Below are 25,686 nucleotides of genomic sequence, written 5' to 3' on the forward strand. Positions count from 1 at the left end.
AAACACTGTGAAAGCAATGAAAATTAAGAGCGCGTACGAGCTTCCCACTTGCGCTCGTTCCCCGCTGGTATTCTGTCATTTATTATTCATAAACACACTCACACTTTATATTCCTATTACTTTATTACACTTATATATATATATACAGTATTTATCCATAAGTTTCCTTCAGTAAGAGTAGTTTATTTTCACTCCAGGCAACTTTCTTGTTCAGTAAACTAGCATAGAGAGCAAAGCTTTGACTGTCATTACTCCAAGTATTTGTACTCATATTCTTATATTAGTAATTATTTACATTTCTATTTTATTTACACTACATTATACACTATCACTTCCAGTAAATAAGGGCTCCTTTCCCTTGGAGCCAGAATGAACTTGGGACACTGAAGCACTCGAAGTTTATCACCATCTCCTCCACTGGATCATCACATGATTCACCAGAAAGATTGTAGTCGCTAACCATCATTATCATGGATAAATTAGCCAGTTCACGCTCCACAGCAGAGTCATTTAGTCCTTTACCCCTTCCCACACAAGGTTTAGTAGGGGTAGAGGTCACAGGGCCCTCTAGAAGCGGCGGTAATGGAGGGGCGTGAGTGCTACGTGCTTTCATCTCAAGAAACAACACTGAACTAAATGACGAGGCGGATATGGGGCCGCCAAGGGTTGACAACATTAGCAAGGTGACAGCTGCTAATTTATATGCTGTGAAATGATTGGCAGGAAATTAGGTAGTTCCAGGTGAATGTAAATATCACTTAGGCTTCTCCCTTCCTTTCTTATATATATTTTTATTACGAGAATAGATTATATGGCATATTTCAAGGGGAAATTATCAGGGAAAATTAGCAAACAAGTGCACGTGGGGTGTTGCCATGTGATAATTACCCAACTCCAGGTGTATGGCACTATCAGTTACCTTTTTTTTTTTTTTGGTATATATTATTTTGTATAAGAATAGGGCATAGGGCTTATTTCAATGGATGAAATCAGTGGAAAATTCCGGGGAAGAGTTGCTTAGCGCAGCGAGGCCGGGCAGGCGAGAGGAGAGGGTAATGGAGGGGAGGTAGGGAGGGGAGTCAAGAACGGGGATAAATAGCTAAATTGTCAACAATGGATGGGAGTACAGATGACATTAGCAGTGCTGACTATTGTTGGACACCGGCAGTACTAATAGATGATACAAGCCACCACTTGAAAGCCCAGGTGAATTAAAAATAACACAGAATCGCAAAAGTGATGCCCCACGGTATGATCCACTGCACCTGAGCGTCACGAAAGTGACGCCCCGCAGTTAAGGGATTATTGTGACAGCATCCAGCTTGACTCTATTGGATACGTTTATGTGAAGCTACAAAATGTGGTGAAGGTTTTTGGCGTATCAGATACTGCCAGGATGCCAGGATTTTGAAAGATGAGTTAATGGAAGCATGGCCCATTGGACTGGGCAAGCTTAGCCTGCTGGACATGCTATTCCTCACCCTGCTCTAAGGTGGGAAAGGAGGTCCAGATGATGATGACGATGTCTCCAGATGAGTTCAATTAGCTTAGGGGGAGGTTTCTCATACTGAAGGCGTAAATGAAGGTTGTAGCTTGTAACAGCAAAACAATAAGAGAACACAAAGAAAAGCATGAGGTGGACATGTTGGGATGGGTTACACACACTCTCCTCTGACCTTAGACCTCATTCTTTGAAGCCATTAAAGGCACAAAGAATAAAATACAATACTGGAACCCAATCAGAACACTTGCAACCCATACAGTCTAGGTGATGTATTTCTTAGTTTATTTTTGTTACTACTACAATATGTATCTGTGTACCACTAAATATATCTGTGTAGTCTATCGCTCCCCCGATGCTTCTTCAGAACCCAGTGTATTTTACTCCATATCCACACAGTTGAATAACCTTAACCTTGCCCTTAGCACCGAAATTACCATTTTGGGTGATTTTAACGTACAGTACATAATATTGAATGATTATTGCACTCTGCCAGGACTGACGGTGCTGGTCTAGAGTGTGAGCTGTTTGCAGAATTGTTTACCCTCACGTCGTTGGTAAAGCAACCGACCAGAATGCCAGATAATCCTGACCATAAATGCCCTTCTCTTGGATTTATTCCTGACAAATAATCCAGTTCAATACAGTACAGGATAGAAGTACTGTCACCACTTGGATCCTCTGACCACAATCTCATCAAAGCCTCATTAGTCAGCCCCCCAAACCTCCCCGTTCTGAACCTGTCAGGATAGCACTTTGATAGGGCAAACTGGGCTGGATTTAGAAATTATGTTGCTGACATTCCATGGCAGTCTTTCTTTTCTAGTGATGCCAATTCTACCCAGTCCCACATTTGCGACTTAATACTAGCTGGTATGGATTTATTCATACCAAGTCAACATTTCACTAAAAGATCGAACTCTCCAAAGGGGTTTGATGGCAACTGTGCCAGAGCAACAGCCCAAAAGTCAACAGCATATAACTCTTACTTAAAATCAATAATCTGAATCACTATGTCAATTTAAAATTGCTAGAAACTATGCAAAAGCTGTAATACATCTTGCTAAATCAAACTTTCTTCAAAATCAAGCATCAAAACTACTTATCAACCCTAACGACGTTAGAATATTCTGGTCAACTCTCAATTCGTAAAATAATAACTTTAACAAGTCATCATCCAATCCCCACTAAAATCTTCAAACGGCAACATTACAAATGACCCGCGTGGGAAAGCGAATATCTTTACACGTACATCACCATCACCATCATCATCTGGACCTCCTTTCCCACCCAAGGGCAGGGTGAGGAGTAGCAATGTTCAAATAGCACAAACTTGCCCAATCCAAATAGGCCACACGTCCATTCACTCATCATTCAAGCCCCCGGAATCCTGGCTCTACCGGATACGCCAAAAACATTCACCATATTCTGCAGCTTCACATAAATGTATCCGATTGAGTCAATCCAGATGCTGCCATGCTCACAAGGGGTGCCAAAATCCCTGATCATGATCTTCTCCTCACAACATTCATCCAGCCAGTGCGATCTCTTGTCAGTTCCCTGGCCTCACCAACTTCCAAACCTCTCTTCCTCACACACTCATCCACCATATCTCTCCACCTTCTCCTTGGCCTACCTCACCTCCTCCCTCCTTTAAATTCACTCAGGTATACCTTTTTCACCACTCTATTGTTATCCATTCTTTCCACATGAGCATACCATCTCAGGACACTCTCGTCAATTCTTGTGTCCACTGACTTCCTCACTCCACACCTTTCACGAATCACATTATTTCGCATCCTATCCACCCTCTGTACTGCACATACATTCCTCAGCAGTCCCATCTCCACTGCTCATACTCTTGACAATTCATTTTCATGCCATACCATAGTCTCACATCCATATGTTAGAGTTGGCACTAACACTGCCTCATGTAAGCCTCGTGCAGCTGCAACACTCAAGCCTCTGTTTCTTATCAAGGCCTTCATTGCACCAGTTACTTTTCTTCCTTGTGTCAGTCTACTTTCAACATCTTTTGCACATTTTCCTCTCTTTTCTATCACTGTACCCAAGTATCTGAACTCTCTCACCAATTCCAGTCTCTCTCCATTCACTGTGACATCACACTGGGAGTCACCTTCTCTCTCAATAACCATCACTTTACTCGTCTCTACATTTACTCTCAAGGCATGATGCTCACTATCAGCAAAACTCTGCACTAGCCTACCAAGTTCTTGTCCGGTACTTGCAAGCAGTACTGCATCATCAGCATACAACAAATTTGAGATATTCCATCTATCACCATTCAGTACCAACGTCATCCCTCTCTCAATTTCTCGTGTTTTTACTTCTCTCATCACCCCATCCATATATATACTGAACAACCATGGGGACACCACACAACCTTGTCGCACGCCCACACCGATCGTGAACCATTCACTTGGATGCCCATTAACCCATACACATACTTCACCACCATCATAAAAACTCTTGACAGCACCTAGCAGCTTACCATCTACACCATACATGAGCAAAAGTTTCCACAATCCCTCTCTGTCTACTTTGTCGTATGCTTTTTCCAGATCCATGAAAGCCATAAACACCTTATGGTCCTTCTCACAAGCCTTCTCTGCTATCTGTTTCACTGCAAATACTTGATCCACACATCCTCTGCCACTCCTAAAGCCACCCTGTTCATCACTCACTAGGATTTCTGATATCTCTCTTACTTTCTCTATAATAATTCTTCCATATACCTTCCCTACCACACTCAATAAACTTATGCCACGATAATTCTTGCACTCACTTCGCTCACATTTATTTTTGTACAGGGGTACAATCACAGCCTTTTTCCACTCTGCAGGCACAGTTTCACTCATCCATGTCTTCTTACATATTTCCAACAAGCACTTCATTCCACTCTCTCCACTACACTTAAGCATCTCCGCATATACTTCATCAACCCCAGATGCTTTCCTATTTTTCAGCCGTTTCACAGCGCTCTTCACCTGCGCGAGTGTCACGTCTCCTGGCACTGCATTCCTTCTCTGCGCACCTCCAAAACCAATCATGTTTACAGCCACTCTGCTCTCTCTATTCCCATTCATCAGGATTTCAAAATATTCCTTCCATCTGGTCCTTACTTCATCTCCATGGGTTAGTAACCTACCACCTGCATCCTTCACACTATCACAATTCTTTCCGCTTTCACTTCTACATTTCCACATCTCTTTCCAGAATAACTTCCTATAATTCAGAGTAGTTTGCATTCATTTTTCTTCCCAGATCATCATTTACCTCCTTTTTTTTTCCTCTTCACTAGTCTCTTTACATGCTTCTTGCTCTCGATATACTCAGTTCTTATTTCAACTGAACCCCTAACCAGTAACCACTTTAGCCACTTCTTCCTCTTTTCCTCCACCGCTCTCTTAACCCTTTAACCGCGGGTGTCATTCCAGAATGACGTTGCAAAAACTGGACCAAACCGCGGGTGTCATTCTCGAATGTTTGTGAATATTTTGAATACCCCGCGTTTTTTCCGTGCGCCAATTGTTTCAAGGGAGAGTAGCTATTAAGTTCTTTCACTCCAGCCGACCCCCACCTCCCTCTTCCCCCCCCTGGGGCCCCACCTCCCACCCCCTGGGCCCCCCACCCCACCCCTGACCAAGCGCGCATCAGTATCTGTCCAGCTGTGTGAGTGACAACACATGTTGATGTGGCAGTGAAGTGCAGGCAATTACAGTGCCTTTTACCTGTCTCAGTGAACACAGAGTGGGTGTTTATCGTATGTGCAGTGTTCATATATGTTTATAGTATTATTATCAGAATGTGATTGGCATTTGGTAATGGTGTGTGAGCGAAAAATAGTGATTACAACACCGCTGATGTGGCAGTGAAGTGCAGACAATTACAGTGCCTTTTACCTGCCTCAGTGAACACAGAGTGGGTGTTTATCGTATGTGCAGTGTTCATATATGTTTATAGTATTATTATCAGAATGAGGTTGGCATTTGGTAATGGTGTGTGAGCGAAAAATAGTGATTACAACACCGCTGATGTGGCAGTGAAGTGCAGGTAATTACAGTGCCTTTTACCTGCCTCAGTGAACACAGAGTGGGTGTTTATCGTATGTGCAGTGTTCATATATGTTTATAGTATTATTATCAGAATGAGGTTGGCATTTGGTAATGGTGTATGAGCGAAGGTAATGATGTGTGAGCGAAAAATAGTGATTTTACACCCCTCACTTCTAACGGCACTGCCCGTCCTGTGAAAGTCAACGAAGTCATGAAACCTACATCAATGGAAAGCTGAAGGTTAGTACTTTCTAATGGTACCTTATTTTTTTCTCTAGCTTTATTCTGTGCAGAGTTATTAAGGTTAAAAGGTTTGTTTACATTTGGCTGAAACCCCCGCGGGAGAGGACAGTCAGACCAAAACAATACCCGCGGTTAAAGGGTTAACCTCCTCATCCCACCATGCCATACTCTTAACTTTTTTGTTGATACTCTTGCCACACCACACACCTCTTTAGCATTCCTAACTATGCAGTCCCTATATACATTCCACAGGCTGGCCAAATCCAATTCATTCCAGTTCACTGATTCTAACTCGTCCTCTACTTTGGTCCTGTAATCATCTGTCACTTCTTTGATCCTTAGCTTCTCAACTTTCAGTCTTTCACCCCGACTGCTCTTCTCTCTCTTGATCCACCTCACTCTTCTAAGCTTGATCTTGCATACCACAATCATATGATCTGACAGACCTCATCATCCTCTCACAGCCCTCGTATCAGCAACCATTCCCATCATCGACCTCTCTACGAGCACGTAATCAATCAGGCTTCTTTCAACACGATCCCCGTTTCCTCTATATCATGTATATTTATGTGCATCTTTGTGTTTGAAATATGAATTACAAATGCACAACCTCCTCTCCTGACACATATCCTTTAGTTGATTCCCATTATCATTTTCTCCTGGTACTCCATAACAACCCAGTATGTCATCCTCAGGACCAGTGCCTACTCTTCCATACTTTTGCCAGAAATTCTACCGCAGAGGAAGTCAGCCAGAATGTCCCAATACAGCACTTGAACTTGACTCTCCCGAAACTGTTCCACTTAAAATACAGACTAGATACGTAAAATCCATCCAACACAATTTAACTAACCACAAAGCTCCAGGCTCAGATGGAATTCCTCCAATTGTTTTGGAAAAGTGTTCCCTAGAACCTGCCTCTGTTCTAGCTAAATTATTCAGACTATGCATACGTACTTCTTCATTCCCTAATTCATGGAAAGAAGCTAATATCCACCCAATTCCAAAGAAAGGAAGTTCCTCTGACCCCTCTGATTACAGACCAATACCTATCACATCTTCTCTTGGTAAAGTATTTTAAACTGTAATTAATAAGCACCTTGAATCCAACAACTTAATTAGTGACAGACAATATGGTTTTCACCAAGAAAGATCCATCACTGGCATACTCAATCTCCTGACTTATCAACCAATTTATCAATATGAAGAAACTCATGTAGTAGCCCTTGATATTTCTAAAGCTTTCGGCTGAGTGTGGCACCATTCCCTGCTGTCCAGACTCCTTTGCTATGGACTAACATCTTTTGTTCCTCTGCTTTCCTCATATCTCAGTGACAGAAAAATATGAGTAAAGGTAGATGATGTATATTCCAATCTCCATTCAATTAACACCGTCATGCCATAAGGATCAGTTCTGGCACCAACCCTATTCCTAGGTCGTATTAACGATCTCTTATCTGTCACCCACAGTCCCATCCATTCATATGCAGCTGGCTCAACACTTCACTGTTCATTCACACTCAAACACCCATTTACAAAGTTTAATATCTCTAACTCTCAACTCAGTTCAGCCATCTCCATAAATCATGACTTATCTAAGATTAGTGAATGGGGACCAAACAACCTTGTTTCATTTAATGCCAGTATAACCAATTATATACAATTTACTAATAGACAGATATTGTCTGATTCATATATTACCTTCAGTGCTACTAATATTCCCATCTCCTATAGTACTGAAATTCTCGGTGCTTCACTTAACAGTGCCCTCAGCTGGACTTCTCACATCAGATCACTTGCTAAAGCCGTCTCAAAGAAACTTGGATTATTGTACAGAGCCTGTAACTTCTTCACTGACGAGTAGTTAGCTATAATTCATAAGAGTCATGTGTGCTCTCAGCTGGAATACTGCTCACCTTTGTGGAATGAATGTGCAGAGGTTGCACTAAAACAGCTAGACAAAATCAGAACAAAGCTGTTGGAATATTTGATAACCTTGCAATTATAAGTAAACTACCTCCCCTACAAGTAAGAAGGAATGTTGCCTCCCTTGCATTGTTTTGCAGATACTTTTATGGGAAATGCTCAGACAAAGCTGCGTCCATTGTGCCACCTCTTCATGCATTCCCTCATGCTACATGGGTGTCCGGAACACTCATGGATGGAATGTCACAGAGCCATACTGAAAACTTCTGTCTATCAGAATTCTTTTATTCCTTGAACCGCATCTCTCTGGAACTCACTTCCAGGGAGTTGTTTCCCCCAAAACTTCAACCAACAGCTGATGAAGTCCAACTGTTACAGACATTTTATGAACGATGGATACCAGTAATCTGGTGTATGGATTATTCTTAATTTTATTTCCTTCCCCTATTCTGTAATTAAAAAAAAAAAAAAAGATAAAATCTCACATAATGAGGGAACCCCAGAACAAATGTTAAAAGATAAATGGAGGCTATACAAGTTTCTTACAAATCCATTTCAAAGTCTTTCCTGAGCTAAATCAGATCATTCAAAGGCTGCAGGACTACACTAAGAAGAAAAAAAAAAAAATCCAAAAGGTTAAATGCCACCAATTCTTAATGATCTGCAGCTGTGTGGTGAAAGTGATGGTATGGTCTTCAGGATGCCACATGAATTACAAAGAAAAAGGATGTCTCTAGGTTCAATGAGTTCAAAACACTCCTTAGTGCAGGTATACCTCGGTTTAACGATGCAATTGGTTAGGTAAAAACCCATCATTAAGTGGGATATCGTATACTGTACTGGGGTAGAGTTGACATGTAAAGTAATGGGGTGCATTTTTCAGCCTTGGCTTTCCCTCCAACCAAGTCCAAAACCCACCCAAATGAGCTCAAAAACGAGTTTAAAGCCAATATAAATGGCCTAACAGCTGTAAAAGAAGCTAACCTAAGCCTAACATCTGTAAAAAACTCACTAAAACCAACAAATAAAATCTTAAAATTGTCAAATATAAGTCTGGAAGAAGTCAAGCTTAGTAAACTGTACCCTGATATGACAAAGTTCATCCCACCTATAGCTAAAACACAGTATTCTAAGTCTAAAAACAGTTTATAAATTAACCTAAACACACAGTTTTAATCTAAAATATCATCCAAATCGGTTAAAAAAATAAAAACCCCTTGTTAAACCGGGGTCTGGCCATCATCAGGCAGGGTTTGGAGGTATTTCTACCCCTATCGTTAAGCCGGGGTATCGCATCTAAGGGTATCGTATATCGAGGTATTGCTGTACTATCACTACTAACTGGCCAGGGTCTGTGGTGTGAATTCAAAGGTGCTGTCACTGGGGTCACGGCACTCTCTACTCCAGTCATCGGGCACCACAGGGGCAGTGAGGGCCTGCCAAGTGTGGAGGGGGCACAGTGCCTGGCACCCTGGCACCACAAGGGGGTACAGGGTCATGGATGATGATGTGCTGGTGTCATTTAGCAGGAACATCTGGGGAAGACCACAAAGGGAATAATACATCAGTAAAATAATTAAATAAACAAATAATCAGGAACAGTATACTGCATCTTGGTTGCACAATTCAAGTGGAAATATATTAAAAAAAAAAAAAAAAAAAAAAAAAAAGGATCATTTGGGTAACACAAGCCAGAGAATAATAAAATAATGAATAAAGAAATAATCAGGAATATTCAAGTAACACAAGTCAAAGGGAAATATAAAGAAATGTATAAATAAATCCTCAAGAATATCCAAGTAACACGTCATGAAAAACTATATACTCTATCTATCTATCTATAGCCTGACGTCCTAATCCCGCAAAGGGTGGCCGCAGACAAAACGCCTCCAAGTCGCTCTGTCACCCACCATTTGACTACCCTCCCCTCAAATCACCCCCCCCTCCCTCATATACTGTACTTCTCTACTCAATCCCTCCACCTCATCCTTGGTCTACCCCTCCCTCTCCCTCCCTCCACCTCACCTACATACACCCTCTTAGTCAGTCTTTCATTCTCTTCACATGTCCAAACCACCTCAGTGTATTTCTCCTAATCTTCTCAACCACATCCACATCCACCCCACAACATTCCTTCCCTTCTTCATTGGTCAACCTGTCCCTCCACGTCACTCCACATGCTCCTCTCAAGTAACTCATTTCCACTGCTCTCACTCTTGACATGTTTCCCTCTTGCAAGTCCACGCCTCGCTTCCATACGTCAGGGTAGGGATCACAATACAGTACTATCATGCAGTGACTTCTTAACTTCCATACTCACCTCCCTAATTCTCATCACTGCTTTCAGTGTACCAACAACCTTCCTTCCCTGCTGTACCCTTTCACCCACTTCATCCCCCAAAGTTCCATCCTTACTCATCACACTACCCAAGTACTTGAATGCACTCACATTCTCCATATCCTCACCATTCAATCTCACTACACACTCTGTGACTTCATTCCTCTCAAACACCATAACTTTACTTTTGTTTACATTAACTTTCAGATTCCTCCTCCTACACACAGTCCCAAATTCATTCACCAAACCTTGCAACTCCCATTCATCTTCACTCAACAATACTGTATCATCAGCAAACAGCAACACCGGAATCTTCCAAATATCACCCTCATTCATCAGAGCCACCCCCACATCCACTGCCCTACCTTGCACCTCCTTTACAACTCCATCCATGTATATATTAAACAGCCATGGAGACATCACACAACCCTGTTTCAGTCCCACAATTAGATCAAAGAACTCACTCAGCTCACCATCCACTCGCACCATAGCCCTAGCTCCTTCGTACATACTCTTCACAGCACTCAACAATTTCCCCTCCACTCCATATATTTTTAATACCTTCCACATACCTTGCCTATCTATTCTGTCATAAGCTTTCTCCAAGTCCATGAAGGCAGCATACACTTTCCTTCCCTTCTCTAGATACTTCACTAAACATCTTAGAACAAATATCTGATCTACACACCCTTTTCCCTTCCTAAATCCCCCTTGTTCTTCTCCAACTAGCTCCTCTGTCATATACCTAACCCCATCAATGAGTATTCTACCATATATTTTACCAGTCACACTAAGAAGGCAAATACCCCTATGGTTACCACATACTTCTCTCTCCCCTTTTCCTCTATATAAAGGAACAATTATACCTGATTTCCAGTCCTCTGGAACCCTTCCCTCTTCCCAAGCCAATCTACACAACTTCCATATCCACTCCACAACAATCTCACCCCCATATCTAAGCATTTCACCACACACTCCATCAATTCCTGGGGCCTTTCCCAACTTAATCTTCTTCATCGCTTCCACTACTTCTGCCCTACTGATCTCTTCCTCCCTCCTCTCTTCTCCTCTTCTCCCAGCCATTTCCCAACCACTTACTCGCACTGCTCTCACTCTCTACATTCAACAAATCCTCAAAGTGCTCTTTCCATCTCCTAAATTTCTCTCTCTTCTCCACCAACAATCTATTATTCCTATCTTTCACTCCCCTACTATTTCTCCTTTCACACTGCCTTACTTTCTTTACCTCCTTCCAAAACAATTTCTTACTCTCCCTCCATTTAACACTCAGATTCCTCCAAAACTCATCATCCACTTTCTTCTTACTCTCCTTCACCAGTCTCTTAACCTCCCTTCTCCTGCTCACATATACCTCTCTCTTCTCTCTCTCATCTTCTCCCCTACCTCTACTCGTTAACCATTCACTATATGTCTTCTTCTTTTGTTCCACAGCTCGTTTCACCTCATCATTCCACCATGCTGTCCCTTGCACACCCTTGCATCTCCTCCTCACTCAACAAACTGCCTCACACGCTGCGCCTATCTCTTCCGTGAATATCTTACATACGTCTTCCACCCCTTCCATCTACTCTAGCTCATACCTTCCCAATCTTTGTTCCACTATGCTCTTAAACTCTGTCATTTTCTCACTATCTTGCAATTTCTCCACTCTTCTCACAGGAGCCGCTTCCTCCTGTCTTCCCCTTCGTCTCCTCAACCACTTTCTTTGCAGCTTTACCTTGGCCATCACTAAGTGATGGTCTGAGACTCCATTCCCCCACCCTCTCCACACTCTTGCATCCAACACTTGTCTTCTCATTCATTCATCCACACACACGTAGTCTATCATTGCCTTTCGTTCAACAAGTTCACCATCCATCATCCTCATTACTCTCCATGTATACCGGTGGATCATCTTATGATGAAAGTAGGTGTTGGCTATTGCCAACCCCTTACAAGCACAGATGTCTACCAAAGCACTACCATTCCCATCTACTTCAGCTGGCTCACCCCACTGACCAACCACTCCATCCACTCGTACATACCCAACTTTGCCATTCATGTCTCCAATCAACAGCACACTCTCACTCCTCTCAAACTTGTCCATACATGCTTCTACTCTCGCCCAAAACTCATCTTTCACTCTTGCCACTTGATCCTCTGTCATGCCATACACACATACAATCGCCCACACTTGTATACCTACTTTCATCGTCACCCATACAATCCTTGCACCCACTGTTCCATACTCTCTTATATTCTCCTTCCACTTCTTGTTTATCATCAGACATACTCCCTCTCTTGCCCTCTCATTCTCGTTGACTCCCACACATATACCTAAACCATATTCCCATTCTCTCACCCTTTCACCTTTCCATATAGTTTCAGTCAATCCACATATATATATTGGGGGAGGCGGTGGCTGAATCGGTAGAGAGGCGGCCTGCAGTCCTGATGGACCCGGGTTCGAATCCCGGCTGGGGCAGGGAACAGTTTAAGGATTTGAATTTCATAAAAGCAGATTTTCCTGATCTACCAGATGACCCGCCGACATGTCATAAAAGTACCCCCGCTAATACCAATACACCAGTCCTGTATGAAACAGCCCTAGTATGTATTCAATATGGACGGTGGGTGTTAGCGCCGAAGTGGTGACATGTAGAGAGGTGTATGGTATGTAGGAGGACTACTGGGCCTTGAGAGCAGGCTGTGAAGCCTATGCCCGGAGTCGGACACATAAAAAAAAAAAAAAAAAATCCACTTCTGCATCCTCAAGCACCTGAACAATCTCTTTCTCTTTCACTTCATCATTCACTCCTCTCACATTCCATGTTCCCACCCTAAGAATGTCCTTTGTCCGTTCCTTAGTTGTCAACATATGGTCCGTCCGGGTCCGAGGAGCTTTATTCGCTTTATTAGTTAGTTCTTTTTACGGGGTGGGGCACTAACCCACCACCAACCCTTTTAGTCGCCTCGTACGACAAGCAGGGATACTGGGGGAGTATTCTTGAAACCCCCCTACCCCCAGGGGGGGTAAATCACAGATTCATTTATAAATCACAGATTTGTAAATCACCGCTATGCGGCTGTCAGACTGCCGGCACCCTTAAATCGCTGTTAAGTCACGAAAATTGCGGACCTAGGCACCGAAGTGGGCCTTTTCCGAGGAGAATCGTAAACCGCGGCATTCAATTTGAAAATCGCGACCCAACAACCAATCACCACCCATCCCTGGTGGCAAGTGTTCATACTAATGCTGCCACATTGTTGTTGTTCTTCTCGCCAGTCCGCACACTACAGACCATCACTGTGGAGTACAAGAGCTATCTGCCTTTTTTTGTGCACCATCCCCCCCGCCTCCTACCTTCCATGGCCCCTCCCAAACCCCCGATGAAGCGCTTTAAGCAGTATGGCATCAAGAAGCAGCCACAGTTGTCGTACAGTCAACGTTTGGATCTCATTTGTCGTGTTGAGATGGGAGCACCCCCACCTCATGCTGAGAGGTTCTGAGTTCTTCAAAACACCACCCCACTCCATTCACTTAAGCAATATCGTCATAGGATTAAGGTGAGATCCCTTAACATTGCTTATTTCTATTAAATACATGCACTGAATATTCCTAAATTTGTATGTTTGTGTTTGATGGTGCCTAGTTAGGTGTAGGTAGGGTGCTGTGGGGGGTGGTTGGCCAAAGTAAAGACCCAAATTCATTTTTCACATGAATTACTATTTATAAACCACGGAATTTGTAAATCACGGCAGTGGTCCAGACCCAAATTGCCGCGATTTACGAGGATTGAGTGTACTGTACAGCATTATAGAATAAATCAATATGGGGCAATAAATGAAAGAATAAATTTGTTTCGTTTGTTTCAATTAGTTTTTAAAGGCTCCAACATGCTTGCATGCGTCGACCTTGGTCACCTAATGGTGGCTCTCCATGCTGCACGATCCATTTGCAGCCTCCCTGTTCAGTCCCTTAACCCTGAGGTCACACTTAATGACCTCGTCCAATGTCTTTCTCGGTCTACCCCTCATAACCCCACCCCCAATATTAACACTTTTCACCTTCCTTACCCAGTTATTATCCTCCATCCTCTCCACATGTCCAAACCATCTCAATCTACCTCTCCTCATCACAACACCAATACACTCCAGTCCCATCCTACCTCTCAACTCTTCCATCGTAAACCCAGCCCCCCTAGACCTTGCACGCAGGGTTGCACTACACATCCACCTAATCATTGTCATTTCTGTACGTCTGAGCTGATGAATATCCTCCTCCTTTACTGCCCAGGTCTCACTACCATACAGCATTACACTCCTAACACATGCTGCATACAGAGACCCCTTAGCACGTAGGAAGAGTCCTCTCAATGCCAGGAGAGGCAAGAGCTCCCTGAACTTATTTCAACCACTTCTCACCCTAGCCACAGAGCTAGCTCCAGCCCCACCTCCAGCACACAATATGTCTCCCAAGTAACAAAACTCTTCCACACACTCAAGAGATTCACCAGCAAGCTCAATCCTTTCACGCCTGACAATCTCCACCTGCTCTCCCCGACATGACGTACACATAAAATAAGCATTATCTCGCAGTCTACCTCTGATACCACTACATCTCTTGTGCACCCATTTATCACAAACACCGCACAATATGGAATTACTTCCCACGCCCTGATGGCAAACTGAACATGGCCACTCTCCCTCGTCTTTGACGGTACCGCCACCAACCCTAAATATCATCACTTTTGTTTTATCTCCATTTACCCTTATGCCCTTGTGCCCCATACCATCTCTCCACTTCCTAAACCTTTCCTCTGCCTCCCTTTTGTTCTCTGCAATCAACATCAAACCATCGGCATACAACATCTCCCACGGGAGTCCGTTTCTAAAGTCAAATGAGAGGGCTTCAAGTACCATGATAAACAACTTGAGACTCAAAACTGACCCCTGATGCACACCAACATTCACGGAAAACTCATTACTCAAATCTTCATTCACTCTTACCTGGGTGCGAGCACCCACATACATAGCCATAACCACCCTAACCAGCCACTCTTCCAAGCCAAGCTTTCTCATTGCCCACTTCACCACCACTCTAGGGACTCTGTCAGAGGCCTTTTCCAAATCAACAAAAACAAAATAAAGATCCCTTCTCCTACCAATATATTTTTCTCGAAGCTGTCAAACAATGAATATGGCATCAGTGGTCCCCCTACCTAGCATAAACCCAAACTGCATCTCATCAATATTCACCCTTTCTCTAATCATACCTTCCAAAACACTCTCTATTACCTTCATTATCTGATCTAAAAGCTTTATACCTTTATAATTTCCTCTTTCCAGGGCATCACCCTCCCCTTTATACACATTTACTACTACACTCTTCAGCCAATCATCTGGGACAACACACTCATAAATAATCATATTTATCAGGTCAGTGATTAACCTCACCCCTACATCTCCTGCGGCCTTCAACATTTTGGCAGTCAACCCAGACACACCTGCTGCCTTCCCCACCTTCATCCTGCCTATTGCCTCACTGACAGTAGCAGCATCAATCTAAGGCCAAGGACCAAACACTGAATCTGCTGGCTCCAAACCTTCCCTGTCCCAGTCAAACTCCTCATTCAACAACCGGCTACAATGCTCTCCCCATGTATCTTTAATAGCCTCACTGTTCACCACTACCCTTCCTTCATCATTCTTCACACACTCCTCACCTATAATATCCTGATTATCCCTCATCATCTGATTTGCCATCTTAAATATATTTTTCCTTTGGCCAAGATTTGGTTATCAAGTAAAAGTCTCTGTGACTCACACTTCGCCCTGCATACCTCTCTTCTAGCCCTACGCTTGGCAGCCTAGTATTCCTCCTTGCTACCACCCTTCTTCAATTCCCACAAAAGCCTTCTTTTCTCCTTAACTGCAGCTTGTACACCCTCATCCCACCATCGAGTTACTTTATGTCTTGGTGGTCCTCTTGTCCACACGCATGTTACATCAGTAACTCTCAAGAGATTGTTCTGGAGGGCTCTGTACTGTTCATTAACACCTCTGTCTGCAGCTCCCTGTTCAGCCACCACTCTCCTCATATCGCTATAGAAGGCATCCCTTACTACTTGGGTTTTCAGCTTCCATATTTTCCTCCTAGGTACATAAGTCCTCTTTTTCATCACTCATTCTTCAAGCACCATATCAGAAATCAATATTTTGTGCTGCTGCACACACTCCTCACTTCCTATAACTTTAACATCCCTCACTAACCTCCTATCAGCCCTCCTAACCCGAAAATAATCTATCTCACTGCAATTTCCCCCAGACTCATACATAATTAACCTACTCTCTCCTTTCCTAAAATATGTGTTGCACACAATCATGTCCGTTGCCTCCCCAAACTCAAGTATCCTTTCCCCTTCCACATTCCTTGTACCATACGCACATCCCCCATGTACTCCTTCATAACCTTGTGCTGTTTCACCTACATGACCATTTAACCCTTAAACCGCGGGCTTGTTTTGCTTTGACTTGCAGCTCCCGTGGGCATATTCGCGCTCCGACAGACTCTCTAAAAATATTTGCCAAAAATCAGTTATTAGTCCTAGAATATTAAAATCACATATGCTTATGGCACATATCTTCAGCTTTCTCCTGGGGTGTTTGTTGAGCCTTCGTTGAGTACCGTAGCACTTGTGGAGACCTCTGAAGTTGGGTAACGAAGTCTCCACTATACACTTCCCGACAACTCGTAATATGATTACCACAGCCTGATATTATCACTAGAAACACTATTCTATGATTCTCAAATAGTTTGGAATCCATACTCCAAAAAAAAAAAAAAAACTGTGAAAGCAATGAAAATTACGAGGGCGTATGACCATCCCACTTCCAATCATTCGCCGCTGGTGTTGTCATTTATTATTCATAAAAACAGTTTATATTTCTATTACTATATAACACCTATATACAGTAAAAGTCCTATTATTCGGCAGCTGATTGTTCGGTAGATCCGACATTTCGGCAGTTTTGAGAAATAGTCCCATTTACAAAAATCATTGATTGTTCGGCATATGTCCAGAATCATCTCGGCAGTCTAGGAAGTGATATCTGTGGATTGTAGGCCTAATGTTTCATTACACTTCTGTATGTTCACTAATTTCTATATTTTTATTCAGATTCAGGTATAGTACTGTATTATTACAATATTGCACAGTATCATACACTACAGTAACCACCCCCACCAAATTAACGAGGGTTATGTTCCAAGCCCCCACGCTAATTCTTGAAATTCTTTCATTCTTGATGCCTTCATGAAAATGACTTACCGGTAATTGAGTAGCCCATGACACTGTAATGCATTACCCATAAATAAATGTTGCTTGTTAAATCAGTTTCCCCGTTGTTTTTAGCTGTACGGCTGTGACAGCTCTAGTATTTTTATTCCTCAGCATAATGGTGGGACTGTCCTGTTTAACTGAACCTAACCTAACCGAGTTTAACTGTATTTAACCAAACCTAACCTAACCTAAAGTCAGAAAAATACTTAAAAATAAACTGGAGGAATATGAATTGCTAAGGTCTCTCTGATGAAAGTTAAACGTACATCTAGTTCTCATTCTTTTGTTTGTTTTTGTGCTTAACGTGAAAGGGAGCATTGATGCAAACAGTATTATATCCCATTAACCCCTTAATAATCTCCGACATTGAACAACCTTTTACAGTGCCGATGTCAGTGATGTTAAGTTAGTGTGAGCTATAAAGAAAACTGAACAATTATGGGGAGGAAACGAAGGTCACTGGTATGTTTGCATGACTACGCTATGATTCCAAGCAGTTAGGCGGTCGGTTAATCTCAGATGTTTTCGCCCATTTGGTAAATACACCGTAACTTTATCAATCTTTCCGTGACTCATAGCGAATCATAGCATGGGTTTAGGAAGCTAAATAACACATTGCTAGGTGAGCCAGACGATTATCTTCCCATCTTTAAGAAAAATAAATTGATTTCAGAAGAATGGAAGAACTTTACGTACTCTGAGAGGGATTTAATTTCTTCCATTTTCTTATAAGATGTGAAGACAATCGTCTGGCACACCTAGAAATGTGTTATCTAGCTTCCTAAACCCATGCTATGATTCGCTATGATTGACTGGAGAATTAATAAAGTTACAGTGCATTTACCAAATGGGCGAATAAATCTGAGATTAACTGACCCCCTGACTGCTTGGAATCGTAGCTAGAGTCGTGTAATCATACCAGTGACCTTCGTTCCATTCCCATAATTGTTCACAGTTTTTCCATAGCTCACTAACTCGACATCGGTAATGTAAAGGGTTGTTCAATGTCGGAGGTTATTAAGGGGTTCATGGAATACATTACTGTTTCCATCAGTACTCTCCTTTCACATGTAAACAAAAAAAAACGAACAAAAGAGTGAGTGCTAAATGTAAGTTATAACTTTCATCAGAAAGACCTTACCAATTCAGATCCCTTTACTTTATTTTATGCAATTTTCCGACTATTTTATTTTGTTTGGAAAAAGTACTGTATACAGTACTCACTCCAAACATATTTGTAATAATATAAGTAGTGATGAGTTCACCAATACAAGTGATGTACTGAGCTGGTAGGTAATATTCCGTATCATTTCGGCCATCCAGGAAGTGTTATCTGACTTGTAGGCCTACTGTGTCATTACACTTGTATATGTTCACTAATATATATATATATATATATATATATATATATATATATATACTGTATTTCAGATTCAGGTATAGTACTGTATTGATTGCAGTATTGTACAGTATACAGCAATCGGTAGAGAGGTGGCCTGTAGTCCTAACGGACCCAGGTTCGAATCCCGGCTGGGGCAGGGAACAGTTTAAGGATTTGAATTTCATTAAATCAGGCTTTACTGATCTACCAGAAGACCCGCCGACATGTCGTAAAAATACCCCCGCTAATACCAATACACCAGTCCTGTATGAGACAGCCCTAGCATGTATTCAATATGGACGGTGGATATTAGCGCCGAAGTGGTGACATGTAGAGGTGTATGGTATGTAGGAGGACTGCTGGGCCTTGATAGCAGGCTGTGAAGCCTATGCCCAGAGTCAGACACATTAAAAAAAAAAAAAAAAAAAAAAAAAAAACTCTCTCCAAACACAGTTGTAATACCGTACCGTAAGTGGTGATGAGTGTTCACCAATATATTTAAGGTACTGAGTGGGTAGGTTTTTGATTATTCGGCAAATCTAATTTCTCGGCATCATCCTGGTCCCATAGATGCCGAATAATGGGACTTGTACTGTATATCTACAGTCTTTATCCATAAGTTTCCTTCAGTAATAGTAGTTTATTGTCACTGTAGGGATTCAATTTCTTTCAGTAAAATAAGTAGCATTCACTTTCTTGTCCTGTATACTAGCATTCAGAGTGAATGTCACTTTCACCTTCACTCTCATAACTCATAATATTCATACATGCTAGAGTGAAACTTTCACTTTCATTACTCCTAGTATATAAACTCGTATTCTTATAATACTTCTCATTTACATTTCTATTTATGTTCTCTATTTTAATTACATTATTTACATTTCTATTTTATTTACACTGTGTTATGCACTGTCACTTGAAGTAACTTATAAAACTACAGTAGAACCTCTTTGGTTCGGACCCCTTTAATCCGGATTTCTGTTAATTCGGACAAAATTTAAAAATAGTAAGCTCCAATAATATGTTGAAAGTAATTCTAAAGTCATTTTCATTATTGGCGTGGAAAGCGATTGTCATTCGTTTAGTCTCGGATCATGCTAGGTTGCAACATGGGCGCCTGTTTAAACACACGCTAGCATTCGTTCCATCAACTAGTTCACCAACCATTTATATTTTTACGCTGTATTTCAAAAGTTAATCCTCCTTACCATGCCCCTTAATGCAAGTGTAGCTCCTGCAATGAATAAAGGTGTTAAAAGGAGGAGTTTGCTTACACAAAAATGGGTCAGAATATTCTGCAGTGTTTAATGATTACTGTAGGTTATTTTTTGTACTTAAATGTGCTTTACTTGTACATCAAACATTAGCTTCTTGCCCAGATGGGCGTTATCAATATGCCAAAGATGACAATGTATTTTTTGCCTACATAAGTTTTATTTTTATTCCAAATATTACAGTTAATTAATTAATTTATTTTTTTGCCTACACGGGCCTTAGTCACTTACTACAATTAAAAATGTAGGCTAGTTTCTTGTCATGGCCTTACCTGTAATTTATGCAGTACAAAACTATCATACATGATTAGTTTGGTTATTTTAGTATCCTTTCATCTTTTGCAGTTACATAGGGTTGACACATGCCACATATGTTAATAATTAACAAACATACCATATGTAGATAGTTTTTGGTATGAACTGGAGATTACCCTGATGGTCCGGACAATCTGCTAATTCGGACAAACCTTCCCCCTATATAGTCCGAATGAGAGAGGTTGTACTGTATTTTCCACTGTTCACTTATATTTACATTCACTGCTTTCACTTGCTCTTTACACATTATTTACACATTATTTACAATTCCACTTGCACTGTTTTACTCAACAGAAAGATCGTAGTCACTCTCTATCAATTGTCAGCCCTTTACCTCTTTCCACATGAGGTTTAGTAGGAAGTAAAGGTCACAGGGCCCTTTGCATGGGGCTAAAAAGCGGTGGAAGTTAGCAGGAGCGAATCCGACGTACATTCACCTTGAAAGACGACAGTGAACTGATAGTGGTGGCCTCCTGCTGCCTGGCTAGGGTGAGTGCAATACTGCCAACTTCAGCCTTGTGAGACCTGCTAATATATAGCAATGAAATGATTGGCAGGAAACCAAGACTATACATAATAAATTAAGTAGTTCCAGGTGAATGTAAATATCACTTAGGCTTCTCCTTTCCCTCCTTATATGTATATTTATTACGAAAATAGATTATACGGCATATTTCAAGGGGAAATAAACAGTGAAAATTAGCGAACAAGTGAGCGTGAGGTGTTGTCAGGTGATAATTAGCCAATTCCAGGTGTATGGCACTATCACTTACCTTATTTCTATTTTGTATATATTATTTGGTATAAGAATAGGGCATAGGGCTTATTTCAGTGGATGAAATCAGTGGAAAATTCCAGGGAAGATATACTTAGTGTAGAATACAGTGTGGTGGCCTGCAATAATTAGGTAGTTCCAGGTGAATGTAAATATCACTTAGGCTTCTCCCTTCCCTCCTTATATATATATTTATTACGAAAATAGATTATACGGCATATTTCAAGGGGAAATAAACAGTGAAAATTTGCGAACAAGTGTATGTGAGGTGTTGTCAGGTGATAATTAGCCAATTCCAGGTGTATGGCACTATCACTTACCTTATTTTTTTTTTTGTATATATTATTTGGTATAAGAATAGGGCATAGGGCTTATTTCAGTGGATGAAATCAGTGGAAAATTCCAGGGAAGATTTACTTAGCGTAGAATACAGTGTGGTGGTCTGCAATAATTAGGTAGTTCCAGGTGAATGTAAATATCACTTAGGCTTCTCCCTTCCTTTCTTATATGTATTTTTATTATGAAAATAGATTATACGGCATATTTCAAGGGGAAATAAACAGCGAAAATTAGCGAACGAGTCCACATGAGGTGTTGTCAGGTGATAATTAGCCAATTCTAGGTGCGTGGCACTCTCACTTACCTTATTTCTTTCTTGTATATAGTATTTGGTATAAGAATAGGGCATAGGGCTTATTTCAATGGATGAAATCAATGAAAAATTCCAGGAAAGATTTACTTAGCGCAGCACGTCCGGGCAGGGGAGAGGATAGGGTAATGGAGGGGAGGTAGGGAAGGGAGTCAAGAACAGGGAGAAATGGCTAAATTGTCAACAAAGGATGGGAGTACAGATGAGATTAGGAGTGCTGACTAGTGTTGGACATTGGCAGTACTGATAGATGATACAAGCCACCACTTGAAAGCCCGGGCGAATTCAAAATAACACAGAATCACAAAAGTGACGCCCTGTGGTATGACCCTTTGCTCCCAGGCATCACGAAAGTGACGCCCGCGGTTAAGGGGTTAAGTCCTCTCCCAAAACCACTATCTCATCATCCCACATACCACCCACTACACGTATTAAATCATCCCAAAATCTATCTTTCTCTACTTCATCCAATCCTGGCTGTGGAGCATATGCCGATATTATTGCAGCTATCTTTCTACCGAATAGAATATTCACTACCAATATCCTATCACTTACTCTCATAACATTCATAACATATTCCACCCATTTCTCTGCAACCATCACACCAACACCCCCATATCCATCTGTCCCTCCCTGTCAAAACAACTTATAGTAACAGTCCTTCCCAACAATCTTTCTGGCTGATCCACTCCTGTACCGGACTTCCTGCAAACACGCCACATCCACCCAGCTCCTACTGAATGCCTCAACGACTTCCCCTGCTCTTCCCCTCAAACTTCCCACATTTCATGAACCCACCCTCATCCCCAGGGGTGATTTACTGTCCTCAGGCTTGCTTTGAAACTTATTCTTGTGTTTTGTCATAGTCAGTATTAATAAAGGGGGACAGACATACCACAGGCTCCACTCACTGCACAGTCCCAGGTCCAGGCAATGGATCTGGGACCCTTAGCCCACCAGCTTACCAGTGGCTGTGGTAGTGGCCTTGGGGCACCCTGCCAGAACAGCTGCAGGGACACCCTCCAAGCGCGCCTTGGCACTGCAACTATCCCGCCATTATACACCCACTGATAGGGCAGCCTCCTGGGGCGCTACTCCCAGGTTTGGGCCCCTCTCTATTAGGCGGAAGCGGCAGCCTGGGAACCGCACTGCCCTGTACCCTCTAGCACAGGCCTGAGCCCCATCTCGCCCTGGACCCATGATCTATGCCGGTGGAACCCCTGTCACGCCTTCCCCCAGAAGTCCGCCAGTAGGTAGCAGGGGCAAAGTTTTCTGGCCGCATGCCCTAGCTGGCGCCAACCCCTGTACCGTAGTGGGATACATTGTGTGAAATGTAAAGTGCATGTGGTGTAGTGCATAAGATAGTTAAAGGAAATGTTTGGGAGTGTATGCTGGTCTACTCTTCATGTTATTGTCACACTGAAGAGGTCAGCAAAGGGGACGGTTGGATAGCTAGTGAAACAGGAGCTCCAGCTCTCCCTATCACCAGCATTCCCATTCCCCTCAGGAGTACCACAACTTATGGGATATTAAAGCTAAATATTTCCCAGCACATGCTTCTTGAATCCAAACTTGTGTATATGAGATCTTTTCAGAAAGTATCCGACATAATTTTTTTTTTCTCATCAACCAGTTGGAGGATATGGACAAGGTTTCGTGTAGCACTGTGAAGGACCTTCATGCACATGTGTTTAATGCCAGCCACCATGAGAGACTCAGTGACTGTCAGTTAGCCTGAGTTCATGATTGTGCACCTTACACTCATCTTGTTCCTGCGTTTGTGATGATGACCGAAAAAGATGAACAACGTTACCACATCAAACTTTGCCAAACACTAGGTGGTAACCAAGTTGAAACTATCAGGAAGATTCAGCAAGATTTTAGGAATGAAACCATGGAGGTAATGCAAATAAAGGAGTCATAAAATTGCTCAAAACATGGCCGACTGTCAGTTGAGAGTGATCCACGTCCTGGGGGACCATCAAAAACCAGGAACGCTGAAAAGCGAAGAAGTCTGCAATTTGGTCATGGGAAATCATCAGCTGACTGTCAAAGAAACTGATAATGAATTTGGAATCAGCAATGGATCACCATACAAAATTTTAACAGATGATCTGGGAATGCCAAGTTCTTTCTAAAGTTCCTTTCATGTGAACAACAAGCTCTGCAGATGAACATTGCTCTAAACATGAAGAAGTGTGCAAATCGTGATCCAAACTTTCTGAAGCCTGTTATCACTGGAGATGAGACTTTGGTGTACAGGTTCGACCCAGACATCAAAGCACAGCCATCCCAGTGGAAGCATGCAGGATTGCCTCGGCCAAAAAAGGCATGACAGGTCCACAGCAAGGCGAAATGCATTTTTTGTTTTTGTTTTTTATACTATTGTGATGAGCATCACGAATATGCACCAGTAGGTACATCTGACTGTCAACAAACAATACCACCTCAACATTACAATCAGGTCCTGTTATTCGCAGGGGTTATGTACCAGAACACACCGCGAATGTTGAATTGCATGAATGGCCCAAACCTACCAGACAGGTCACTAATTTCAATGTTCTCGCTATTCCTATTACCTAAAAAGTGAGTTCAACACCTGTAAATGCAATTTATGGCACATTAATACCTCCTAAAAAGACAAAACATGAAACACAAGCCCTTCTGGGTACAGTGTATTGTACTCACCATGCAATGATAATGACAAGAGTTTGTCGGGTGCTGAACAGCACATACCAATACAGGGTAACTGCACAGTTTGACAGTATAGGACAGTATTTCTCACAGACAACATGCAAAAAAATCACTTACGAACCACTAGAAACAGCTGATGCTGTGCGAAAACAGGAAATACAGTAGTCTCTCACCTATCCGGACGTGTTCATTATCCGGACGCTGGACCTTGGCTCTACTATGCCATCATCCGAATTTACTTGCTATTATCTGGATGTAAAAGTCACCGAGAACTTCGGCCAGCCAGCCGTCATGTTCAAATATTCGGTATCATGGCCGCTGGGCTCGAGCCATGAGTAGGAAGTAGGCCATAACCCACAACCAGAGCTAAAATATAAGTCCGCCCCCGTACTGAATGGTCAAAGTCGCGTGCTCTTTTGATCACTCCCAATGAACCTCCAGCAACCGAGTAATATGATGTAACCCACACATGGTGTCAAAACGTCCGTACGCATCCCCATCGAATGTCCAAAGTTGTATGGCCACCGGGCTAAGTCTTTCCTAACTGGCACTGAGAATGTAACACAGACTGCAAGCCATGAGTACATGTTCAGTGATAGCAGCTGTCCATCTCAAATGTCCAGAGTTGGCCGGTCACCGGGAGTTGTGTTTCCACTCAGCTGCTGGGCATCTAACAGACCGCAGCAACGAGTAAATGTATGGTTCCCTGTTCGCCTCATGACAAAAGGGTGAAAATCTTGCACATAGCCTTGCTTCTCCCCCACTCCCGTCCCTCCTCCGTGGTGATAACACTGATTCGTGAGTCATTAAATTTTTTTCCAATTTATTTGACTACTACTGGTCATATAGAAATTCCGCAAAATCCATGAGAAAGCTCATGAACTTCTGCATCTGGACATATACTAAACCCTTGGAAGGTATTTGCCCAGACAACCAAAGCCACTCCCAAGGTTCTCAGGCCCTGTGAGGGTCCCGGGGGGGTTTGAAGTGGTTTGGCCTCCATGCTGTCCTCCTCCTCTGCTTCGAAAGTCACTGGGGGATAGACCCAAGGCAAAGACTGCACTGCACACAATCACCTGTGCCTACAACACAACATACACTCCTTGAGAGCTCTGTGGGAAAGCCCGGTTTCGGCCGTGGCCTTCCTTTGGGACTCAGGGCTGTTCAGCCA

The 25,686-nt window shown here is 42.4% G+C and overlaps 1 protein-coding gene across 1 annotated transcript in view; it reads right to left on the reverse strand.

Annotated features, from left to right (window-relative positions):
- The window catches only part of LOC145407073 (prostatic acid phosphatase-like), a 483,117-nt gene that overhangs the window by 53,644 nt on the left and 403,787 nt on the right, over positions 1-25,686 (reverse strand). The window contains exon 7 of the mRNA XM_080278097.1: positions 9,089-9,281. Within this exon, the coding sequence (XP_080134223.1) occupies positions 9,089-9,281 (193 nt within the window). The remainder of the gene's footprint in view (positions 1-9,088; positions 9,282-25,686) is intronic.

The sequence above is a fragment of the Coenobita brevimanus genome, chromosome 72 (genome assembly GCF_032717465.1).
Source record: "Coenobita brevimanus isolate Jiangsu-jjx chromosome 72, ASM3271746v2, whole genome shotgun sequence".
NCBI lineage: Eukaryota > Metazoa > Arthropoda > Malacostraca > Decapoda > Coenobitidae > Coenobita > Coenobita brevimanus.